The sequence below is a fragment of the Muntiacus reevesi genome, chromosome 22, assembly GCF_963930625.1.
Source record: "Muntiacus reevesi chromosome 22, mMunRee1.1, whole genome shotgun sequence".
Lineage (NCBI taxonomy): Eukaryota > Metazoa > Chordata > Mammalia > Artiodactyla > Cervidae > Muntiacus > Muntiacus reevesi.
In genome coordinates, this window is record NC_089270.1 from 22,872,175 (window position 1) to 22,898,579 (window position 26,405).

The window sequence follows — 26,405 nt, forward strand, 5'->3', positions numbered from 1 at the left end:
CAGCAAGTTCTAGCAAGGACACCAGCCCTCACTGGCCTCAATCTGCAGCAAGCTCTGCCTTGAACTACATTCTTCTGCCTTTAGGTACCTTTGTACCAGGAAGTCTGTAACTTATTTATATTAGCTTCTATTTCTTGTATGCTTTTAGAGTCTGTCTTGCCTCCCCACTAAGAGGGCAAAGGACCATTTCCTTTACTTCTTCTGTTTCTCCAGAGCCTGTAGTACACAATTCTAAATAAAATATGAGCTTAATAAATACCGGTTAAGACTGCAACACAACAAAACTGTACTGAGGGCCTGCAATTTTTTCACTGTACAAGTTTAAATTTTCAGCATGTTTATTGAGGGTGCATTGTGAGTTTTTACAGCGTGTCTCCCAGAACAAAGACTCATGCTTTAAAGAGGAATCAGAACCTCAGAATATGAACAGAAAGGCTCTTTTTGTAAAGAGCAGGGTCAGTAGTAACCCTGGACACTTCTGTTATTGCTTTTTACAAAAATAAATTTCATTCTGTTAGAAAAAAGAGAAGGATTTGCATATTTTTGGCTCCATGTTCAAATCTGTTTTTTTTCATGTAAATGAGCCCTTTTCTCTGAACTCAGTTGCTCATAAAGTCATGCACATAAATACTACCAGGTTTAATGAATATGTATAACCTACCTGAAATCTTTTTTTTTTTTTGCTATACAAAAAATGAAAGCATTCATTTTCCATCAAAATCATAGGGCACAGGAAAAAAAAGCATATCTGCCCACTGATTTATAATTCACCAGCGTTGTTACTCATTTGTTCACTGGGTACTTAGTGAGTGCCTCTTAGGTGCCAAGAAGCACTGTTCTAGGCAGAGGGGATGCAAAATAAACAGTCATGGTCCCTGTCACCATCATCTCCTGGGTGGGGATGACAAGGAGAGAATGAATAATGATAACACTCTCAGAGAGGCAGATGCGGGTACCAGAAAAGTGGGAAGTAAAAGCTTCCAAATTAAATTGGGGGAGATGATGCAAAAGTTCCTAGAAGAGATGCAATGGCTTAAGTATGGTGGGACAATGGGATTTAAGAACATGGACTGGAAGGGGACAGGGGAAAGCTGGAGCCAGGAGTAGCCACATGGCAGAGGTAGGTCACCTAAGAATGCTTGAAACCCTTAGGAAGTTACATGTGATTCCCCGTGGGTGGACTGGCAAGTGAAAATAATAAGATGAAGGAAACGAGGCTAGCAAGATTGACAAGGGCCAGATATTAGGGCACGTTTGAAGCATGTCAACTTTTTACGAAGCATTCATCACCATTATTCCTATTTTGCAGAAGCATCACTCACTGTGTCCCACCTACAACACACACAAAGCATAGCTGAGGACTCTCTCGGCCATCTCCTCACGGAAGGCCCTCCCCGCCTGACCTGTTGGGATGCTCCTTGTGTTTGACGTCCAGGTATTTCAAGGTCGCGATGAAGGACTGAGCCTGGAAGCCTCGGGCTGTCCCAGCCACCACTGGGGTGTGGCAGATAGCACTGTCTGTTCCGATGGTGACAATGTTGCTCCTCAGGGGGGTCCCCACGTGGCCCACCTTGTCCATAGCCTTGGCCACACAACGGACATGGAACCTCCGGCTGAAGTAAATGCTGTCCAGGACCTACCAGGAAGAACAAAGTACCTCAGACACGTGGATACTGCCTCAACGGCCCCTCACACTGTGTCTTCTGATGGTAATCTGTGGTAACCTGTGAAGACCACTGTCAGCTGACAAAACTGCACAACCTAAAAGCTGAGAGTCATGTTTTATACAGCAGGCTAAACTGAGGACTTAAGCCCGGGACACAGCATCTTAGACAACTGTGAGAGACTGCTCTAAAGAGGAATGGGAAGAGCTAGCATGCATATTAATCAGAGTTTTTGCAACAAAGGCCAGGTAGTTGGAACATCAAAAGATGACTGTTAAAACTGGATATCTCAAGTTAAGGGATTTTGCACTTTTCCATGTATGGGAAGATGAAATCATTTAGGCTCACTGAAATCATTCCTTTAATAGGCACCTCAGCTATCAGGGGCCAGTATCCTGTGTTTCTTCCTCCTGAGTCTCCTTAGGGTGCCCCACTGGCTGCAGTGGCTGATGCTGCAACATCCTTTGCTGATTGACATGGCAGACTGCATTAATAGCCCACACCATCCATTATCCATCCATTTATCCATCTATGTGTCCATTGATCTACCCACCTATCCATTCATTCACCACCTAAGTACTGACTTTCTCCCAGGAGCAAGGCACCAGGGACAGAGCACTGAATCTAGGGTGGTTAAGTCAGGTAACAAGCAAGTAGACAAATGTGGAGCAAGAAATTAGAGATGACTGATCCCCAGTGACACTTGTTCTCTTTACATATTAGGTTCAGAGAACTACTTAATGATTTTTCAGGCCTTCCAGCAAGGCTCATTGCCTCTAAGTCACTTTTGCTGAGGGCATCGTATCAGGGTATAGAGGAAAGACACTTCTTTTCTAGGAGTTCTTAGTTTTCTTTCCTCCCTACTGCCACTCCCTTCCTTAACTCTCCTCTAATTACTAAGGGTTACAATAACATGGTGGACTTGAAGTTGAGAACTTGGCCTCTGACACCTACTGGCCTTGAAAGTCTTTCTACAGATTCTCTCATGCTCCAGACACACAGAATCCATGAGTGCTTAATGCAATCTATGCAGAGGTAACCCAGGTCACCAAAACTCTCTAGGTTACTAGTGCATTGTCATAGGGAAGTATATAATAAGAAAAACTCATTAGTAGTTCTGTGTGCCACAGTCCTCCCACAAAGCAATCATACAAACTTATCAATTCTACCGTGGAAACAATTTTCACTGAAGTCCATTAAAAATTGAAGAAGATTTTTCCATTAAAATTTTTTTTTAATTAGCTGCCATGACTTTATTTATTTATTTATACATGGCCTTCATTCAGAAGGGATTTGAGGCATCTTACAAAAATGCACACAACAGTATTAAATAAATAATTGAAGAAATGAAGGCAGGGCAGAGGAAGCTGGGATAAGAGGATTAGTCGCCAACTGATCACAAGAAGGCAAACTGAAATATAAGGTACAATCATAAACTTGGTACCTGTTAAAAATGCATATTTGGCTCAAATCAAACCAACTACCCCTTCATGGTTTTGTTGAACAGAGAGCAAGGTATTTATGAAACAATAAGTTGTTAAATCTTGCCATTTACATTTCTAATAATAATAAAGATAATTTAAATTTGAACTAGGTTATGTTGCAAAAGAATTAATCTTCTGGCCTTTCTGAATAAGCTGTGCCAAAGACAATGAACACAAGGGACCCACTTTATCCAAAGCCTCCCACGTACGTCCAACAGCTTTCTTCCACTATCTACTCAAGACAGTTCTTTATAAAACTTTTTATTTATTTATTTTTGGCTATGCTGGGTCTTCATTGCTGAGCACGGGTTTCCCCTAGCTGTGGTGCTTGGGCTTAGCTGCTCCTCAGCATGTGGAATCTTCCTGGACCAGGGATCGATTGAATCCATCTCCCTGGCAGGTAGCTGGATTCCCAACCACTGAACCATGAGGGAAGTCCAAGGCACTTGTTAACATGAGAACAAACTGTGGATTTGTAGGGGAAAAGCTAGAGAAATTGAGCGAAGAAAATCTCTGATTTCCGAAATTATTAAATGCACTGATTTCAGCCAAAAATCATTGAGCTCTTACTGGGTGCCAGACGCTCTGTGGAGCCTGAATCTCCACAGCTTTCAGCTCTTTCTCTGAAGAACATCATTGGTGCAATGAGCAGAGTCAGAACACTGGACTGTTTCCTGAGGTTGGGAAAACCACCGATGTGCACGGCTCCCTGATGGTGGCAGAGGTGTGCGTCTGGCCTCCTAACTCTCTGAGGACAGCAACGACATTCTGAACCTCTTTTCATATCTTCCCACCGGGCTTTGAAAAATACTGATCACTTAATAAGCATACTCTCATTTTATGTAATAACTGGTCTCCACTACGTGCCACCAATGTGGCAGCCAATTTGGGAGGGATATACAAATGTGGTAGAACCCTTGGTCCTTTTTCTTAAGGAATTTATACCCTACTCCTTATTGAAAGATTTAAGAGATGTGAAAAGAGACTAATCATTAGTCATACTTACCTAGAATCTTTGACTTACTTCACCATTTGTGAATCACTTTCCTATCTGTCAATGACTTTGTCAAGTGGATTAAGCAAAGGAGGTATTATTTTGTAGATCAGGAAACTGAGACTCAGAAAGGTGAAGTAAACACTTAACATCACATAGTTCAGAACAGGCAGAATCAAGGTTTGTAAACAGGTTGTCGGAGTACTAGCCTAGTTTTCTTTCTGCTACACCGTATTATCTTTTCTCATACGTAAGAACGAAAGGACAGTGTTGTACCTACTTAATTGTTTAGTTTATACCAAATGGCATGCAGGGACCTTAAGGAATTTGTCAGAGCTGGAGTAACAAAGAGAAAGGCCAGGTCTCTCCCTCTGTAACCAGACCTACCATGTGGTTGACACTGGTGAATGGCGTGTTGTCGGTGATGGTCTCGAAGGGAGACCGGGCCCCATTGCCATCAGTGGGGGCGGCCACTTCCCAGCTAAACTGCACGGACGTCTGGTTGATGCCAGCCTCATTGCAGCGCTCCTTCATGACAGCATATTTGGGGAAATGGGGGTCGCAGGGCGTGACACAGACCAGCGGGTAGCCCGGGGAGGGGGATTTCTTGACTCCCTCCTTGGTAACCTCTTCCACATGGTCATAGTCAGCAAGTGTAACGACCTGCAAGGAGCAACACAGATTCAGCCCTGGGTGGGTCAGAGAACTAAGGCTCCCTTCCCCAGAGACCTACAAGATCACTTAACTCCTAGGGATTCTTTAAAATATAGCAGTAGTTCTAACAATGCTTAACTAGGCATTCCTAAAAGATCCTGGAAATCTTCAATAGTAGGGAAGATCCTCCTCCTCCCTGAGTTAAAAGCTTTAGTATTTTAATGGTCTCATTCCTAAATCAGATTCCTATGACTCAAATGAAAAACACTCCACTCCCCCACACACTGTAACCAAAACTCTATCATAAATGGCAGATATGAGTTTAAAGTTGCATTAAACTGTCAATGGCAGGCAGTGGTGCATCTGGCAAAATATGAGTAAATAAAGGACATATGTGAAGGACAGGGAAGCCTGGCATGCTGCAGTCCATGGGGTTGCAAAGAGATAGACATGACTTATCGACTGAACATACATATGCATTTCTTCCATGGTCAAAGAGACATATTTTGAAATGGTCTTTCTACTGTATGAGATTAGTCAGGGGAGGTTATAAGACTTATTCGAATATGCTTCATTATCCTATGCTAAGTTCCCCTTGGCAACTTCTGGGAGCTTCCCTGGCAGCTCGGACAGTAAAAAATCCACCTGCAATGTAGGAGACCCGGGTTCGATCTCTGGATCGGGAAGATCCCCTGGAGAAGGGAACCCAGTATTCTTGTCTATAGAATGCCATGAACAGAGCAACCTGGTGGGCTACAGTCCATGGAGTTGCAAAGAGTCGGACATGACTGAGGAACTAACCACATGGCAATCTCTATGCATTTTCCTCCTAACTGTGAAGTCGGTACATTCATTCTTTTCATCCCCAAATTGGGAAACATGGTGGTACATCTCTGTAGACACTTAATTCTATGCCTGTGGCAAGTATGTAAGGTAATAGATATGGGGGAATATTCCATTTTTACTCTTCTAGGTCTCACCAAAGAAATGAGAAGATCATTGGAATTGCACTGTCTTTGTCAGACAAAGGGCTCAACATAGTTTGGTCTCACTCTTATGTGGAAACAAGGTTTCTCCTCTTTAGCACTACTGACTTTTGAGCCAGGCAATTCTTTGTTGTGGGGAAGGGGGACTGTTCCTTGTACTGTAGGATGTTCACCAGCATCCCTAACTTCCATCCCCTAGATGCTAACAGCACCCAGTGTGACAGTCATGATAACCACAGATGTCACCAGACATTGCCAGATGACCCTGGAGGTGATGGGAGTGAGGGACTTGGGGAAAGGGACACAAGTAGTCCTGGCAGTCCTGCTTCTCTCAGGTTCTCATCTAATGCCTAAGACAGGAGCAACCGTCCTTTGGGCCATGAGACTTACAATGGGCGGTGCTGGCAGGATGAGACTCCCAGCTGCCTCCTGGTCTAGAATCGTCACTGTGGCCGTGGTCACATCGCCAAGAACTGCTTCCACTGGGTCATCCGGGCCAAGGACTAGGGAGAATGATTCATGCCACTCCCGGTCTTCGTTGGACAGGATCTCGACTTTAAAGAAGATGTGATCCACACCTGTGCCAAGGACAGAACAGAGAGAGCAAAGGTCCTCATCAGTGACCCACTTAAGACAGTGCAGGTTGGCACTGCTGAGGCTTCATGTTGAAATCTGCCCTTTCTTCTCAGAGGGTTTCTATCAATGCAGTGGCTGCTAATCACTTTAGCCCCATTTCCAGTGAGGGATCTGTTTTATAGGTGAAATTCCACCTGCTGTGGAGGCTCAGTCCTACAGATTTACTATTCAACACCATATGAGGATTAATGGCCCCTGCCTGACACTAGCTGGTGGTAATAAAAATCTATGATCTAAAAAACACTCCACCCTGGTTATGCGTTTTTTTGCCTAATTTTTCTTTCCCATTTACACTTAGGTACAAGCCCCTGTGTGGCAGTGAGTGCTTACACACTAGACACCCTTCAAAGCTGTCTCCTGGGAAGCAACAGCTCAAAGGTTACCTACGGGACTGGCTCTGCCAAGATGATAATGTGACGGTTTGGCAGCCTGGAATGGGGAGGGTTAGAGCTCAGAAACCCCCTTGTTTTCTGTGAAGTGATTCTATGAGGGTGCAGCTATCCCTGGCAGTGGTCAAGATGGCCTTCTTCCTCCTATAGACACCTGGGCTAGGTTACTTCTAGGACATGCCTTTCCCCCAGATCCTTATGCAGAAGAGAAAGAAGCTAAGACACTTGGAGGAGAGGTCCTTGTGAGGATGTTGAGGAAGGGTACCTGCCTTCCCTGTAAACACTAGCCAGACGCATAAGGGATGGTGCCAAAAGTCCTCTGAAGCTCAGTGGGGTGATGGAGACATATAGAGACACCCCTCCATTTCCCAGGGAGGCATTTCCTCCCTCCTCCTGCCATGCCATCTCTCAAGAGGGTTTCTACCACTTTTGCCCACTTCTGGCTACATCACAAAGAGTGCCAGGCTCTACACCAGCCTTTTCACCTTATACTGCTCCAGAAAGTTTTGGGGAAAAGTCGAGTGTAAAACTCAGCTCCTTTTCTGTCTAATTCCTTCCATTAAGTAAATACATCAGAAAATTAAACAGCTGCTTGTGAGAATCTCATCTTTCTCTCTTCCATGACTCATCTTCATAGCATCTCCTAATAGATGTCAAGCCATTTGAACATGGTGATTGTGCCTTCTGGGTTGAGTAAGCCCTGAAGCGCCCAGCACAATGGTCTGTACCAATGCTTGCTGAATGATGGCATCACATATATTTTTAAAAACTCAGGTGCTCCCATTGCTCAACCAAATCATAGGCTAACAACAATAAAAAAAAAACCCTCTTGAATGATCCAAAATGTCTAGGATTCTCTGAAGTAAGGCGCTTCTTTTTTTTTTCTTATCTCATGCCAGTTTTACTAATTGAAAACTTTATTCCCACAACCTCAAATGTGTGCTTAATAAGTACTTCATGCTATTGGAAATATTGTGCTTTTTTTTTTTTTTTTTAATTTTCTGCTTATTTTTTCCTTCAAATATAAGATATTAGCCTCTCTCTTAAGTAATACCTATGAGGCTTCCCTGGTGACTCAAGACAGTAAAGAATCTGTCTGCAATGCAGGAAACTCAGGTTTGATACCTGGATCAGGAAGATCCTCTGGAGAAGGAAATGGCTACCCACTCTAGTATTCTTGCCTCGGAAATTCTATGGACAGAGGAGCCTGGCGGGCTACAGTCTATGGGGTGGCAAAGTATCAGACACAACTAATTGATTAACACTTTAAGGAAGACCTACTAATTGGGATTGGCATTCAATTACCAGGACTGAACTTCAAGACTCGGCTCTTTGGGTAGTAATCCACACCAGACTGGGCTGACCCATCCCGTGTGCTACAGCGAATCTTGGATGTTCTGTTCTGGTCCCCTCTGCGGATCACCTTGACGTTCAGAATGGCTGTGGCGTCTGGGCCCGAGGGTTCCCGGACTTGATATGCAGCTTCTTCGAACTCAATGGTAGGGGCTGGGAAACGAGGTTAGGAAAACAAGAGCAAGTTGGAAAAGTGAAAAAGGATTCCAACTCCCATGAAAACACTTTATAACGACAAGAGGGAATTTTTCACACTAGTTAGCAATACAAAAGGCAAAATAGCTTGCAGTCGTAAAAATCAATCTGTATTTACCCCTAAGCAATACTTTGGAAAAAGGAATTCATCTGTGATTCTGCAGGAGCTGTTTCTCACATATTTCTTATTAAAAACAGTACAGTGGAGGAAATATTTTTAAGCACTTTGAAATGCATGCTATCCAAGTTTCCATCTAGGCCTTGTAGCTCACAGCATGTTTTTAAATCTGCACAATTTATCAAGGGACTGAGACAGAGTAAGCCCTTGATAAATATCTATTGACTGATTGTATGAACCAACTCATTTTCATTTATGAGATATGAATTTCATTTATATACTGCTTACATTTACCAAATCTATCTCTCATCTCCATCTTCTGGATCCTCCCTCCCACTGCTTTCACTTTCCCCCACCCTTAGCTTTATCTATAAATATCACAGGCTAGTTAAGAATGAGTAGTTTTATGAATTTATGGTTGCCAGGTGGAAAGGATGAGGAGAAGGGGTAGTTAGGGAGTTTGGGATTGACATGTCCACACTGCTATATTTAAAATGGGTAACCAACAAGGGTAACCAACAAGCCAACCTACAGTATAGCATAAGGGACTCTGCTCAATGTTATGTGGCAGCCTGGATGGGAGCGGGGTTTGGAGGAGAATGGATACGTGTATGTGTATGGCTGAGTCCCTTCGCTGTTCACTGGAAACTGTCATGACATTGTTAATTGGCTATACCCCGATACAAAATAAAAAGTTAAAAAAAAAAAAGAATGAGTAGTTTTAGTGGCTGCTACAACGATAATTCAGAAACATAGGATTTCCAAACACAATCTGATTTGAAGTCCTACCCTCATTGCTGTGAAATGAACAATCGTGTTTTTTTTTAAAGTTTGAACCATGCCTTCCTTTGCATTATATTCTCATGAGGAAGGGCAATAAGGTAGTGGTGGAAACAGTGAGATAAGAAGACAGAAAAATTGGGAGCAACTACAAACCTTATACCCTCTAAAAACATATCATAGACTTTTCCAGAGATGTCTGGTGTCTCTGTGTTCACTTCCCCCTTCTCTCTCGGAAAATCCATCCTCCCTAGTTGTCAAAGATACGTCGCGTTTGAGGCTTCATAGTTTTACTGTGTACGCTCTCTGAGGCTGAGGTGTGTCACTGTAACAGGGTGAACTGGCGACCTCTCTGAGCCTAAGTACTGGGCTAAGTACAATCTAAGTTCTGCGTGAACAGGAGAGGGTCACCTCAGATCTGAACCTGTCTCCTTCGGTAAAGCGCTAATTCAACTTCAAGGCTGGCTTTTAAATTCTTTTCCCCCAATTCAAGTTAGTCTCTATTTTATATTAAAAGCCCTGAGTTTCACTGACTTTTGTGTAGATTCTAGAATCTGATAAAATAAGGTTTTACATGCAGTTTTGTTGCTTACAGCTATGTAAATAAGAGCATAAATAAGATAACTTTGCTGGGGTTCAATTTCTTTACCTATAACATAGGGATAATAATGCCTACCTCAAGAGATTACTGTCAGGATTAAATAAAGTTTTTTTTTAATATAATATGCTTATAACAGTTCTTGGTATATAATCAGTATTCAATAAAAACAGCTATTACTAGTTGTGGTATTATTGTCCATTCATTAAAGTATCTATTTTAATAAAACAGCTATGTCCCGATTTAAAACAGATTTTGTTTTCTTTGGTGCCTGGGTCATTCTTTGCTAGCACTTGACTAAAGAATTTAAGTATTTTTAGGTTAGTAGGCCAAATCAATTAGAGAGAATAAAACTGAGAAATTAGACTTTTCCAGGAAGGTGGCAGTGTTTTAAATCAGTTCATTGGATTCAACTGACTCTGGTTGTATTTCCAGCCCTGCTCCTGAATTGCCGGGACTTAAACAGCTTTTATTCTGTGTCTGTCTTAGTGTTTCTGTCCTAGCTCTTAACGACACTCATTCCTCATGTGATGTGCTAGGGAACGATGTGATTAAAAATACTGGAGTTCTGGGACTTCCCTGGTGGTCCAGTGGTCAAGGCTCCCTGCTTCCAGTGCAGGGGCCGTGGTTTCGATCCCTGGTCAGAGAACTAATAGTCTACATGTCACACAGTAGCAACAAAAAAGCCCAAATAAACATCCAGTTAAAAATGTATGTTTAAAAAAAAAATGCATGTTTAAAAATTTTTAATTAAAAAAAATGTTTTTTAATTATAGTTAAAAAACAAATCGGAGCTCTGTGGAAGGGATCCCTTGCTGCCAACATTTTTTAAAAAATTGGAGTATAATTGCTTTCTATAAATATTCCAAGACTGTTTTTTTTGTATTAATACTCCAACTGTTATCAGTAGACATTTTTACAGTGCTTTCATTTTTCAAAACACCTATAATTACATTAAAACGTTACTATGAAACATCAGTTCAAGTCCCATCAACCTAAGAGAAACTAAAGGCAATTTCTTCTGTTACCATCTTCATCATTGGATACGGTGATGGTGGCCATGTGATTCTTTCCAACTCTGGCTCCACTCCAGTGGTTCCCCAGAGGACGTCCAAGGTAGACCCTGAACTGTTCCTCAGGCTCAAACATGGAGTCATCGTGGATATAGACAGTACAGTTCTTCATCTAGAGCCAAGAGCACAAGAGAGATTAAAATTTGCAGCGAGGTATTAATCACTTGCTCACCTTTCCCTGGAAAGTCGTTTTTCTTCTTGCAGCATCAAAGAGCCAACACAAATTCAAAAGGATTCCAACCATCTCATTTATAAAATAGAACATTTAAGTCTTAACAGTCATACTTGGATGGACCTACCTATATGTGCAGCTTTGGGTTCAACATTCCAAACCATTTTGAATTATTGGTCATAAGTTATGAAAAACTAGAGCAATAAAATGAATCATTAAAAAGCGTGTGGAGAACATTTGTGTGCTTCCCCACATCTTGCCTGGACTCATTTATACCCTTGCGCATGTTATGATAGGTAGATATCTGATGGTGAGGGTTTAACATATGGATTAGAATTCCCGGAGAGATGAATAATGTCCTCTTTCCTTTGTGAAAATTGAGGAGTCTTATAAGGAAGTCAGAAAAGCTTCCTGTTAGGCTAAAGACACCTTTAAAAGCTGCAGAACTCTATAAAGAGCTGCCAAATGGTGTCTCACTTGAAAACTGCTGAGAACCGAATGTCTGAGAACACAATCTAAATACCTGTTGGATGGAAAGAAATCAAGGGCTTCCTAAACTGAATGTTCTCTACCGAGGACTGTCTTCTTGGGGAAATGTAAAATAAGGTCACAACAACAGAGCAGTCTTGATAGCATAGTCATATGATATGAAGTGTGATTATTTTTAGTTGACTGATTTTTTTTTCCAGTTGAGCTATTTCATTTTTTTTCCCTTGATTTTTATTAGTTGGAGGCTAATTACTTTACAATATTATAGTGGTTTTTGCCATACATTGACATGAATCAGTCATGGATTTACATGTCTTCCCCATCCTGAATCCCCCTTCCACCTCCCTCCCCATCCCATCACTCTGGGTCATCCCTGTGCAGTTGGCTGATCTTAAACTCACTATACTACCATATTGCATAGGATATGTGGATATGGAGCTTTCACTGTCACACCTCCTAAGTCATATTAGATGGAGGGAGACTATCTCTGTGAACATTTACTTGTGGTTTGCTAACCTGGTTTTAAGTTCCTGAAGAATGCTCCCTTTTATTATCCTTCTCACATTTTTCTTACAATAAGAATTTCTTTATGGAAAGCATGAATTTAGTAATGACTCTTCAGTATATCTTAAAAATAAAAGACATTCTCCCTGTGTTATGCAGCAACATTCCATTAGCTATATATTTTACATATGATAATAAATATGTTTCAATGCTACTCTCTCAATTCATCCCACCCTTTCCTCTTGGGGGTGCAGGATGGGGGGATATAATGTATACTTATGATTGATTCACATTATTCTATGACAGAAACCACTGTAAAGAAATTATTTTGCAATTAAAAATAAATTTTAAAAAAAGGACATTCTAGTAAATGACAAGTTCCAAAGACATTGCTCAGCATGATGAAGGAGATGAAGATTCCAAAACGTGCTTATGAATAGGCTGCCATGTGGGTAACATCTAGACTATTAAGCTGTATTTTCTTTATGATTTTATTAAATTACAAACTGCCTCTTGGATGGGCAGAAGATCCTCTTTTGAATTTAAAACAAATACAGACATGCAGACTCAAAGCTGAAGATCGTATTTACAGTACTTATGTGTGTGTGTGTGTTGATATGTGTTTCAACCTGCCACCAGTAAAATTCCCATAAAACACAAAACTAAGACAGGGGTTTTATGAATCATGCATGCATAAAAGACTTAAGAGCCTCAGAGAAAGAAACTATTACTTTCTTTTGGTGGTAAAGAATGGAGGAAGAATCTGGGGTGACCTGGGATGGGTAAAGTCTTCTTATGCTAAACTTTAAAAGAACTAATCACAAGGCAAAACTTTCAGATGCTTGCAGTCCATGGCGTCGCAGAGAGTCGGACACAACTGAGCAATTGAAGTGAACTGAACTGAACTTCATATGCTTGACTGTATTAAAATGAAGATTTCTGTCCAACTAATAACACCAAGGTCAATGGTAGTAGATGAGTGACAGAAAAGGAAACTATGCTTATAGTAGCCAAAATGTCTAAAGTTGGCAAGGATTAATATTACTATTTAGAATTATTAATATTAAGAATATTTAGAGTACACAAGAAACTACTGCAAATCAGTAAGAAAAAGATAGCAATACAATAAAATAAGTAACAAAGGGTAAAGATAATAGATTCTGTAAGAGGAAACTCAATGAACTAACAAGCATGTGCTTTGCTTAGTCACTCAGTTGTGTCTGACTCTTTGCAAACCCAAGGAATGTAGCCCGCCAAGCTCCTCTGTCCATGGGGACTCTCCAGGCAAGAATACTGGAGTGGGTTGCCATGCCCTCCTCCAAGGGAGCTTCCCAACCCAGGGATCGAATCCAGGTCTCCCACATTGCAGGTGGATTCTTTGCCATCTGAGCAAAGCATAGAAATAATTGGAGATAGGCAAATTGAAGTGAGATCTAACTTTATACATATCAGATTAATAAAAATCAGTAACTGGAAAAGTATAGAAGAGGATATAGGGCTTTAACAACCTTCATGTCCTGTTAGTGACATTTTGCAAAGTATTCTAATACTATTTTTTTTTTTTTAAATTAAGCACATTCATGCCCTGTGGTCCAGCAATTTTGCCACTGAGTAAGTGGACAGGTAGGAGGATTTGCCTAGTGGTACTGTTAGTAATGGCAGAGTTTTAGGAGGTGACTGGGAACTAAAATGGAGGATCTTCACTGTCTATTACTGAGAGTGAATGGGTAAAAAGTAGTAAAAGCACATCATGAAATACTAGGCAACAGTTTGAAGCAACAGATTAGATATACACATAAATGACATGCACAGATACCAAAACATATTGCTGAGAAAACACAGAAAACATGTGAAAAAATATAACACAGTAGCTGTTTTATAAATTAAAAAATATATATAAAGAATGAGGCATTTTCAAAGAACAAATACAAACTAAGAGACACACATTAACAGGCAATGGATTGATGACTTCAGATGGGGAAGGACTGTGACTGTCTGCAGAATAGGGGTAAAATAAAATGAATCAACAAAATAAGAAAAAGCCTTGAACTGACCAATGGGAACTGCATACTTTGAACCAAGGGCCGTGACCTTGCAATCAGGGCCACAACTGACTTAGTCATCTGAAACTGAGATCCAAAAAAATGGGGAAATACAACTCCCATTCAATACGTGCTTTGGATATACACTGAGGCTGCAGGCTTGGTTCTGATGTGTGTGTGCCCAGTCGTGTCTGACTCTTTGTCACCCTATGGACTACAGCCCGCCACATTCCACGGTCCATGGGACCTTTCCAGCAAGAATACTGGAGTGGGTAGCCATTTCCTCCTCCAAGGGATCTTTCCAACCTAGGGATCAAGCCTGTGTCTCCCGAGTTTCCTGCATTGCAAGTGGATTCTTTACACTGAGCCAGTGAGTGAAGTGAGTGAAGTCGCTTAGTCGTGTCCAACTCTTTGCGACCCCATGGACTGTAGCCCACCAGGCTCCTCTGTCCATGGAATTTTCCAGGCAAGAATACTGGAGTGGGCTGTCATTTCCTTCTCCATATTTCTTTGAGCCCCTTTTTTTTGAGTGGGGGGCAAGAATACTGGAGTGGGTTGCCATTCCCTTCTCCAGGAGATCTTCCCGACCCAGGGATTGAACCTGGGTCTCCTGCATTATAGGCAGATGCTTTACCGTCTGAGCCACCAGGGAAGTCAACCAAGCCACTAGGGAAACCCTATTTGATTCTGATGCAGCCATATTTAGTGACTGGACTTTCTTAGGAGTTCCCGCATCTGTATACATCATTTTGCATTATATTACCAAGAAAATATTCCCCAGACCTGAATCTGTTCAACTCTACCTGTGCAAGCCTGGACTGCAGGCCCTATACCAGAATGTGTGCTGCCCTGAAACTGGGACCCAGGTATTAGAAAACTGTCTCCTCTAGGCAACATTTGTGGAGTGCATTCTTCTTCAATGTAGTTTCAGATTAAGAGAAGTCCCTAGTCATCTGATTCTGCTAAATTCCAAACGGATTCTACATCATCTAAACTTCCTAGCTCAACCAATGACATAGGGAGTTGGTGCTAAGTGGGAAACCGAGAAGACAGCTACATAGAAGAGATGATATCATTGAAAGTATTGGGTTGGCCAAAATGTTCGTTCAGGTATTCCCATAAGATGTAATGGAAAACTCTGAACGAACTTTTTGGCCAACCCAATATGAACAATTAATTAGAAACATCTTAGGATGTTCAGAGTTTGTCTGAATTACTTCACTATGGACAAATAAAGGCATCAAGGAAGGAGAGAAGCCCATCTTTCAGCCACCACGAATCCACTTACTTTCTCCCCTTTGAGAAACGTAATCCGCGAAGAGTCTGCGTTTCTTCTCTCCTCAAAGTCCTCCATGACTTGAGCTGAAAGGCCCTGAGTATAGCACCTCACCGATGACTCGTAGCTCAGGTCTCCACTCCGAATGATGGGCACATGCAGGACGCCCTCCTTCTCCTTCACCAGGAGCAAATCCTTGGCAAACTGCATGCTGGGCACTGGGTAAGGGAAGGAGAGATGCAGGCACTGTTAGCGGGACACCGAGGGAGGTGGCGATAACCCTCGTAGGCCCTCGGCAAGCCGGCAGGAAGGTGCCACTAAGGACCACCAGAGGCTGATAAATCACGGGCAATCTGCAGATTTCAAGGCCTGCCTGCTGCTCTCAGGACCAAGAAACTGCTCCCACCGTGAGTGTGAATGAAAGTGAAGTGACTGTTGGTTGCTCAGTTGTGTCCCACTCTTTGTGACCCCTGGACTACTGCAACTCACCAGGCTCCTCTGTGCATGGGATTTTCCAGACAAGAATACTGAAGTGGATAGACAGTCCCTTCTCCAGGGGGTCTTCCCAACCCAGGGATCGAACCCCAGTCTCCTGCATTGCAGGCAGATTCTTTACTTTCTGAGCCACCATGGAAGCCTGCTCCACTGTGAGTGTAGTTCCAACAAAATAGAACAAATCAAGTTTGCTCAGCTTCAGGGAACAGTCACCATCTCAAATGCAGATAGGTGATGCAAGGAAAGATACGAGCCAGGTGGAAGCAAAATTTTGAGACCTGAGAACCCCAAAAAGTTCACATTCCTGCTAAGGCTACAAAGAGGAAAACAGCAGTGTAAACCTGATGATAAATGACCACTCACACAGGTCAGAAAGACAATAGAGAAGAACAGGGACAACTGGTAAAGAGGAAAGAACGGGTTATGTTTAAAGAGGGCTGCCCCTTAGCTTCATTCTTTTGTTGGCAGGTCTCCCTATTTTCAAACGAAGCCAGAGGTCTGCATTTTTAGGTCATAGCTCCTAAATTTCAAAATAGCAAGCAATTAAAATAGTTAAAAGAAATTCCATTCAGGCCAAAACTATTGCAGCCAAACAAAACATACCCACAAGCTGTATTTGGCCAATGAGTGGCGCAGTGGTAAAGAATCCGGCTGCCAATGCAGGAGTCAATGGTTCCATCCCTGGGTCAGAAAGATCCCCTGGAGAAGGAAACAACAACCCATGCCAGTATTTCTGCCTGAGAAATCCAATGGAGAGAGGAGCCTGGTGGGTTACAGTCCATTGGATCACAGTCAGACATGACTAAGGAAACTGGAAGTCTCTCTCCACAGGAAAAGTTACATAGATTCTGAGCCTTGATTTTTCTTTTTTTTTAAATATGTAAATTGGAAATGTTAATATCTAACTTGTAAAATTATTGGAAGGATTGAACTGAATAAGATTAGTGCTCAATACAGTAAATAGAAGGCACTCAAATGTTGGTTGTTGCTGTCCAGTCACTAAGGCGTGTCCAACTCTTTGTTGGACGCCCCATTGACTGCAGCGTCCCTGTCCTTCACTACCTCCCTGAGTTTGCTCAGACTGATGTTCATTGAGTCAGTGATACTGTCCAACCATCTCATCCTCTGTCATCCCCTTCTCCTGCCCTCAAACTTTCCCAGCATCAGAGGCTCTTCCAATGAGTTGGCTCTTTGCATCAGGTGGCCAAAGTATTGGAGCATTAGTCAGCATCAATGAATATTCAGGATTGATTTCCTTTAGGATTGACTGGTTTAATCTCCTTGCTGTCCAGGGGACTTTCAAGTCTTCTCCAGCATCAAACTTTGAAATAAACTTTGGCAGGAATTACTATATCATGGTGTGTGTTGCTTCCCATCTCCAGGCTTCTGCATACATTGGATCAGTTTTTCCTCCTTGTTTCCTACAAGGCCTTAGGAAACAGTCTGCATTAAAGCGTGTCTCCTTCTGAGACCAACATTTTGCTGAGTGACAGCTATTATTTTCTTTACGAAAAATACAAAGAGGGAGTCAGTCCAGTCATATGTCAAACTGTCTTTGGAGCTGCAGGAAGATGACCTTAAAGCTAAAACACGTATTTCCTGGCTGCCTCCTGGACATGCCTTGCCCAAACTGAAAGGAACGAACAGAAGGGGGTGAGCACGAGGTTGTGTGCAAGACAACATGTAGAAAGCTCTCTGCCTCCAACCTGTCCACTGCTCAGAACTGTCGACATTGGCAAATATAAAACACATCTATTATCTGAGTTAAGCCTAACTGTTACCGTTTATCACTAAAGAAAATCCCAGAAGATATCTCTAAAAAGATGAGTGCCTTTGGTATGAGATCCTGCACAGTACCCATCTGGGACTCTTTCCATCCAGAACAACCGTCTGTGCTTCTAAGAAAGGGGTGAGAATGACACGACCTTGCACATGAAGACAAGAAGGGAGCTTGTTGCCAGGCAAAAAGCAACACAAGCAAGAAAACTTTTCTGCTCATGGCAGATTTTATCTAATGCTTTGGATTGATTTTTTTGCTGGCTTGACAGGCATCAAGGTGGAGGTGAATTAAAAACTAAAGTGGTAATGTTTGGACCCTGTCATGTATTAATCAACCTCAGATTTCTCTTGAGATGTAAAAGACTTCTTTCCCTTTTCCCTCTATTTAACACATACTCCCATGCCTGTTGCTTCCCTGGTGGCTCAGAGGGTAAAGCGTCTGCCTGCAAGGCAGGAAACCCAGGTTCGATCCGTGGGTTGGAAAGATCCCCTGGAGAAGGAAATGGCAACCCACTGCAGTCCTCTTGCTGGAAAATCCCATGGACGGAGGAGCCTGGTAGGCTACAGTTCATGGGGTCGCAAAGAGTCGGACATGACTGAGCGACTTCACTTTCACTTCACTTTTCTTGCCCATGACTATCTGCTTAAAAAAAAAAAGAAGGAAAAGAAAAGAAAGAAGTGGGTGAACACTTCTCGTGACTGTCTTCTGGGAAGAGTCTCTGCTTTTAAGGAGCCCTCAGTCCAGTGGGAGACTGAGCAGAGACAAGGGAAAGGCAATCTGGAATGGGGACAAATTTATGCGTGGAGGTTAAGATGTACAAAGGGCCCAACCTGGGCCAGGCATTGTGTTAAGGGCTTCCATACATGTCATTTCTTATCCTCTTGACAAACCCTACAAGGCAGAGATCCCCAACCATTTTGGCACCAGGGACTGGCTTCATGGAAGACAACTTTTCTACAAACAGGAGCTGGGGACAGGGGGCGGGTTTGGGACGATTCTCATAAGAAGCACACAACCTATATCCCTCGCATGCACAGTTCACAGTAGGGTTCACGCTCCTATGAGAATCTAATGCCACTGTTGATCTGACAGGAGGCGGAGCTTGGGTGGTAATGAGACCAAAGGGGAAAGTGAAAGAAAGTGAAGTCACTTAGTCGTGTCCAACTCTTTGTGACTCCATGGACTGTAGCCTACCAGGCTCCTCCATCCATGGGATTTTCCAGGCAAGAATATTGGAGTGGGTTGCCACTTCCTTCTGCAGGAGATCTTCCTGACCCGGGGGTTGAACCCGGGTCTCCCACATTGTAGGAAGTCACTTTACTGTCTGCGCCACCAGGGAAGTCCAAAGGGGAGTGGCCGCAAATACAGACGAAGCTTAGATCCCCAGTCTGCCGCACACCTCCTGCTGTGTGCCCCCGGTCCTAACAGGCCATGGATAAAGTATAGGTTCATGGCCTGGTGATTGGGGACCCTACTACAGTCCTCGGAGGAAGTAGGGGTGCTGGCCCTGAGGGTCAGTTCTGTCTGACTGCAGAACCACTTCTATTTCACTGGGATAGGATGTGTGAATGGGAAAAGGAAGGCTCCCAGAAGGCTCACGGGCTCGCAGTGGGTATCATGCACTATCGCCAACACCTCTCTGAGAACATCAATTTGCAGTTATCCTCACATTTGTGTTAAGTCTGGTGTTCTGAAATAGATTGCAGGACTCTACCTTCTACTCCTCTGTAATCCCTAGTGTTAAGCACCAGTCTTAGGCATGGAAAATATCACCTGCTAATCTTCTTAGTAACTGACAAAGTGAGTGCAAACACAACCCGCCTGGAATGCAGTGGACTCTGTATGGGTGATGGTTAAGTCTGAGATTGAGCAAAATTCCTGCCTCTGGTTCTTTGAGTTAATGGTGAGACACGACTGCACATACAAGATTGCCAGGCAGTAGCAGCTACAAGGCCTTTCTTGCCTTGCTCAGCATCTTCGGGGCAACAGCAAGTCTAATTCTAGGCATCAGAGCAGAAGAGAAAGGTGAAAACAGAACATATTCTGAGATGAGCCACTTAGATGGTTTAACGGCCATTTCAGCCCAGTGGAGAAAGACAAAAGGAGCTAAGATCACTTTGGGAGGCTGAAAGCTGACTTTGTAAGGATTTTTTTTTGGACCATGGAGGTAGCATGCGGGATCCCCTACCAGGGGATCTTACTTCTCCTACTAGGGATCAAACTTACACCCTCTGCTGTGGAAGCATAGGGTCAAACCACTCAGGGGAAGTAGGATGCCGGAACCATTCAGCATCTTGGATTGTGGTGGTGGGTGAACTTTGATTCATGTAAGTTAGACCTCAATAAACCTAAGTCTAAAATAAGATGCTATTTTGGATATATGAAAACATATAACAAAAAAATGCTTCAAATAGTTGTCTTCAGGGAGGGGAGATGGAGGCTAGGGAGACAGGGGTAGAAGGAAGACAATTTTCATAGTATGATTTTTGCTGTTTACTTTTTCTTAGTTATATGTGCTCAGTTGATCAGTCATGTTCTGCTCTTTGTGACCCCAAGGACTATAAACTGCCAGGCTCTTCTGTCCATTGGGATTCTTCCATGGGATTCTCCAGGCAAGAATACTGGAGTGGGTTGCCATTTCCTTCTCCAGGAGGTCTTCCTGACCCAGGGATCAAATCTATGTTTCCTGCATTGGCAGATGGATTTTTTTTTATCACTGAGCCAACTAGGAAGCCTTTTTTAAAACTATATAAGTGAATAAATTATTTAAAAACAAAGACATTAATGGTAACCCTGCTGGGCTTCCTGTTCCTTCTTTGATGACTCTGTAGTCACTGAAGAATGTCATCATGGGTTGTATGTCAATCCCTAAGGAGGTTGAGGAGGGTCCCCCTGCTTGAAGTGAGAGGTTTGACTTGATCTTCTCTACCCAACTCTAGAGTCTGGCAATTTTAGATTTCACCAATTCTTTCCCAGAAACAACTGTCCTTTCCTGTTCACTCTCTTGTTACTTAGGCCAGCTCTTCACTGGGCACTCATATTTTTGTTCAGGTGCTTGTGTGTGTACTCAGTTGCTTCAGCTGTGTCCGATTCTTTGTGACCCTCTGAACCGTAGCCCGCCAGGCTCCTCTGTCCATGGGAATCCCAGGCAAGAATACTGGAGTGGGTTGCCATGCCCTCCTCCAGGGGATCATCCGACCCAGGGATCGAACCTTCGTCTCTACATCTCCTATCTTGGCAGGTGGGTTCTTTACCACTAGCCCCACTTTATTGAGGTGCCTGAGTCTATATGTTCATGCACATCACCCACAGGACGGTCAGTATTAGTTTCCTCTAACAAAAATCACACCACTCCTCTGCCTAGAAGCATCTGCTGCTCCCCTTTACCTATAAATTCCTGATGCTGGAACATAAGACATCTTAGAACTTATCTCCAACATGTCTTTCCACTTCATTTCCTTCCACTCACCTCCTGCCAGGCTCGAAGCAAAAGTGAGCATCTCACTGTTTTCCAAATATGCGTCCTTCAAAATTGTATACCTTACATATACTATAGTTCTCCATTTAGAAAAGCTTTATTATCCATCAGATAAACTCCTACCACACCTGAAGACTCTGCTTAAATATCACTTCCTTTGTGAAATCTTCCATGATTCTTCCACACTTAGTTACGATTCAGTCCCCTCTCCTGTACACTACTAGATTTATCGTACTATTAGGTCATTTATCATAATATATTCTACTTTTTCTGTCTGAGGGTCTGATCCCCCAACTAGAGCTTGAGCTTCTGAGGACAGAGCCCAACCAGGCATGCCTCATTTTATTGTACTTCACTTGACTGCCCTTTGCAGACACTATATTTTTGACAAATTGAAGATTTGTGGCAATCGTGAGTTGGACAGGTCTATGGCGCCATTTTCCCATCAGCATTTGCTCACTTTGTGTTTCTATGTTCCATGTTGGTAACTCTCCCAATACTTCAAACTTCTTCATTATTATTATATTCATTACAGTGATTGTGATCAGTGATCTTTGATGTTTCTACTGAAGGAAAGAATATGATTTGCGAAAGGCTCAGAAGATGATTAGCATTTTAGCAATAACATATTTTAAAATTAAGGTACATTTGTTTTTTTTATGGGGTATGCTTAGCGTTCAAATGTTCTTTCGATGAATTTGTAGGGGAGAAAGTGGTCTCCCCGTCCTATTCCTCCGCCATCTTCCATTTGTTTTTTTTTAGACACAATGCAAGCTGCTAATAAACTACAGTATGGTGTAAACTTTTAAATACACTGGGAAACCAAAAAATTCATCTGACTTGCTTTATTGCAATACTCACTTTAAAGTGGTGACCTGGAACCGAATGTGCAATATCCCCAAGTGTGCCTAGCAGAGTGCCAGAAACATGAATGATTATTTCTGCCCCATATTTCTATGTAAAAATGTGCACATGCATGTACTCACACACACACACACATTTCTTGAGTGAAAATGTGAATGAGAGCACATGTAAATCCATGGCTGACTCATGTCAACGTATGGCAAAAACCACTACAATATTGTAAAGTAATAAGCCTTCAACTAATAAAAATAAATGGAAAAAATAAAAGAAAATGTGAATGAGTTCCAATGTAATGTATGTGGATGTTAAGGAAATAATAGAAATCTGATCTGAGCCACCAGCTGGTATCCCCAATCTCTTACCATCCTGGAATGTGTCGTTAATTGCAATGATAGCCTGGAAGGGTTTGGTCAGTTCAGCCCCTTGTGGGGAGCTGAGGAAAACCACAAATGTCTCCAGCCCTTCAATCACTGGATACTGAGTGTCATCCAAGATGGTCAAGGTGCAATACTAGGAGAAAAATCAGGATGTTAACTACACTTATTATGGTATTCATTTCACAATATTTACAAATATTGAAACATTACGTTGTACACCTGGATCTGATATAATGTTATACGTCAATTACACCTTGACTTAGCACATGCCCCTCCATAATTTTTTTTTTCTACTTAAAAAAGAGAGTAAAAAATCAAAGCAAATCTTATAGAATACTCACCACCCAACACTCATTTGCCTTTGGGAGATTAGGACAAAAGTAACAACTTGCATTTCTCTGTTGGTCTTAAAGCAAATTTTTAAAATCCATAAAATGATGATCTATTTATCACATACCCTAGGTGTTTTTTCTCTAGACATTTGAAATCAATCAAGTGCAGTTTCTACCCTAAATCCGTGATGCTGGATATTATGCTAAAAATGGCATTTGGAGAGTTTGTCAAAGACCTAAGTTTATTTGTTGGTTTGTGTTTTTGAACTCTCCAATGGTCCTGAAATACAAGTCTTTCACCTCTTCTATACTCCCCTTTCCTCGTCCCAGAGGTGAATGGGAAGGTAACAGCAACTTAGCCCTTCAGAAATACAGACATCAACAACACCAAATTAGGGTAAGGCTAGGGAAAGGATAGACAAAGCTAGTTTTTGTCTCATCCTGCCTAGTTGGAAGCCAAAGGGCACATTAAAAAGATGAAAATTACAATATTAACTCCACAATATTACCTTTGGGATCTACAGTTGTGCCATATAGGGAATCCCTTCTAATAATCTGGTGTCTATCACACATGAGCTTTTCTAAACATCTTAAAGGGAAGATGTCTGAAGAAAGGGAAGCCAGTAATATTTCAATATTTTAGAGTCCTCTAGAGACTTTGGAGAGCAGACTAGAGACGACATGAACAGCCCATCTGGCCTTTGACCTCTGCATGCACACCTGCTCAGTGACACCGGGTCCAAACTCCACCTTCCTAGAGCTGGGAACGTAGTCAACTCCGGGGGTGGCGGACGCCGGGTCTGAGGGCCGCGTGGCACACCACACAGACGTGAAGGTGGAAAGGTCGGTCCCGTGGCGGATAACTGGGATCTTCACTGTACCTGAATTGAGAAGCATACGTTTCAGTGGTCAGCCTTGAACCGGAGTGTGAGTGCGGTTTTCAGAACAGTGTCTTCCCTCCCCGCAGCAGCTCCATCCCGCCGCCTGGCCTAGCCCACCTTCAGTGACACTCCTGTGAGCCCTCTGAGGCCCAGAAGAGTCACCATCCCTCGCTGTATGGACATGAAGTTCAAGAGCAGACCTGCAGGAGGGCCCCACGGAGGCGGTGCTAGGAAGACAGCCTTTAGGGGAAAGCAGTTTTGTGGCTTCTTCACAGGAGAACAGTGGACTTAAGAGGGGAGGGTCCACGAAAGGAAATCAACCCTCAATCTTCATTGGAAGGACTGATGCTGAAGCTGAAGCTTCAACACTTTGGCCACCTGATGCAAAGAGCCGACTCACTGGAAAAGACCCTGATGCTGGGAAAGACTGAAGGCAGGAGGAGAAGGGGACGACAGAAGGCAAGATGGTTGGATGGCATCACCGACTCAAAGGACATGAGTTTGAGCAAACTCTGGGAAATAGTGAAGGAGAGGGAAGCTTGGCATGCTGCAGTCCATGGGGTCGCAAGGAGTCAAACACGACTGAGCAACTCAACAACAACAAAGAGGGGAGGGTCCACCGAAAAACACCTTAAGCCTATTTATGGAGAAGAAACTCAGAGATGAGGGCCTCAAGGATGAGCTAGGAAATAGCCAATTAAGGAAGAACCAGCTAGGGGACTCTATGAGGCCTGGAGCTGAATGTCCCTAATTAAATGTTCCTAACTGGGTGATTTCCCTATTCTATCTGAGTGCTACACACATCATTACTTAAACCATATGTGCTTATTGCTTATCTCAGGAAGAAGCCCATCTTCTGGTCGCTGTGACAACATACTTTATAGGGCCCTAATGATACGCATGTAAATTTTTAGCTGTTTTCACAGTCAAGGTCAGAGAAAAGCTACATGACAAGTCCATCGATCGTAATGTTCAAGCCAATAGCTGTGAGGTGACAAGTAGTCATGACTGAGCATTTGTTGTATGGGGAAGGGAAGACGGTATAATAGAAAGGTCTGGGTTCTAATCCAGTTCTGTCGTATTAGCTGGTCTTTGATGATTTATTTTACCTCTCTGGGACTCCACTTGCTCTTCTCTATGAATAAGAAAGAATGCAATGCAGATGGCACGGTGGCTGGCATTCAGTAAATACTCCAACATCTTAGTTTTCACTATCGCTAAGAATATCACCTCAAGAGAGGTGCAAGGTCTTGATCAGGGGCTCAGATCAGCAGATGCTCAGCATAACCACTGACTCTCCTATTAACAGCAGGATGTCTGTCAACAACATGAGGAAGACTTTGAGATCCATGCGGAGCCCAAAGAGGGAAGAGACCTGGGTGGAAGAAATCTGCCCACTGACTGCCTTGGGCTGTTATAGGAACGAGAGTCCCATTGTTAAAACACTGAAATTTTGAATTTATTTGTTATGGCAGTTGCAGTACACTAAATAATTTACCTCCATCTTCAACAGATCATATCCCCCTCCTTCACGTGCCAAATGTTTAGCACTACACCATCCCTTTGGACCACAGAGGTCAGCCAGTGAGCTCTAAGTCAGGTCTCTCCCTTCCACCGGTAAGCAGAGCAAGATAAGTGAATGGAGCTCCCTAGCCTTCACTACCTTTCATTCTTGGTTTTGATGCTGAGTATTACCTGTCTCAGACTGACAATGGTGTCACTGAGGAATGGATTCTCAACCTCCTAAGGGCATTCTCAAAACTAAGAGGAAACTATTTAAGGAAGGGGTCAGGAGATGAGGGAGGGGAGCCCAGAGATTCTCTCCATTACCTGCATCCTCGCTGATGGTAAAAGCCGTGTTGCCCAAGGACACAGTAGAAGCATCGTTGGGACCGACAATGAGCACCTTGGCCGATGCCACCCTTCCGATGCGGGCGTTGTCGGAAGCACCTGTCAGGGCAATCTCAAACTCCTCTTCCTCTTCGTACTCGCTGTCATCAATGACCATGACATCACAGGTGGAGAGGGTGACACCAGGTCCAAATATCACTCGACTCTCGGCAGACCTCCCTCTAGATTTAAAATCAGAGCCCGATTCTAGAGCATAGAGGCTACTGCCCATAGCTGACTTAGGGACCGTGTAGCAAATCACAGACACAGTGCTGCTTGAATCCCCTGAAACACAAGAATACCAAAGGAGTTGGACGAGCATTTCTCAAGTTTTAAAATCTCTGGTAATTTTGATGGGCGTGATTCTTTTTGACATATTGCATTCAAACTCTGACAGGAAATGTCCCGGTTTTGCAGTGTCTTAAGCCTGTGGTCTAAGCCACTTGAGGATTTCATATACTCCAGATCCTTCACCGAACAACCAGGAATGGATTTCCTATTCTGTGAATTCTGTGCTCTGTTAATTCATAAGACTCATTGCCCACCATCTAAGACCACAGCAGGCGGAGGGAGAAGAGGCATATTTGGTACTTTAAGTAAAAAAGTAATTGTGTTCTGAAGACAGTGCTATGAGCACAGTTCACTGACTTTCTAAACTTCTGCACTTTAATTCCCAGGGAGAAACAAGCCTGTTTAAAAAAAAAAAAAAAAAAGGAAGACAAAACAAAACAAAAAACCCTGCCTCTCTGAACAAACGACTTTACTTATCAGCGCTGTCACTTACCTGGGTGACAGGCTATTTGGGCTCGGCTGGCTGACCCAGCGCAATCAACAAGACCTACCTGTCCTCTGAGTGGCATCACCAAGGGTTGGTGTTACCCGCAGTGTTGGCCACACTAAC

The 26,405-nt window shown here is 42.9% G+C and overlaps 1 protein-coding gene and 1 non-coding gene across 2 annotated transcripts in view; both read right to left on the reverse strand.

Moving 5' to 3' along the window:
• Window positions 1-26,405, reverse strand: part of FRAS1 (Fraser extracellular matrix complex subunit 1) — a 506,878-nt gene that overhangs the window by 34,468 nt on the left and 446,005 nt on the right. Inside the window, exons 56-64 of the mRNA XM_065913973.1 lie at window positions 25,445-25,789; window positions 23,454-23,614; window positions 22,387-22,534; window positions 15,420-15,625; window positions 10,880-11,036; window positions 8,113-8,313; window positions 6,173-6,360; window positions 4,530-4,805; window positions 1,404-1,636 (exon numbers count right to left, since the gene is read on the reverse strand). Of these exons, the coding sequence (XP_065770045.1) occupies window positions 1,404-1,636; window positions 4,530-4,805; window positions 6,173-6,360; window positions 8,113-8,313; window positions 10,880-11,036; window positions 15,420-15,625; window positions 22,387-22,534; window positions 23,454-23,614; window positions 25,445-25,789 (1,915 nt within the window). The remainder of the gene's footprint in view (window positions 1-1,403; window positions 1,637-4,529; window positions 4,806-6,172; window positions 6,361-8,112; window positions 8,314-10,879; window positions 11,037-15,419; window positions 15,626-22,386; window positions 22,535-23,453; window positions 23,615-25,444; window positions 25,790-26,405) is intronic.
• On the reverse strand, window positions 14,712-14,783 carry TRNAY-AUA (transfer RNA tyrosine (anticodon AUA)). The gene has a single exon. It is a non-coding gene; the product is annotated as a tRNA-Tyr (tRNA).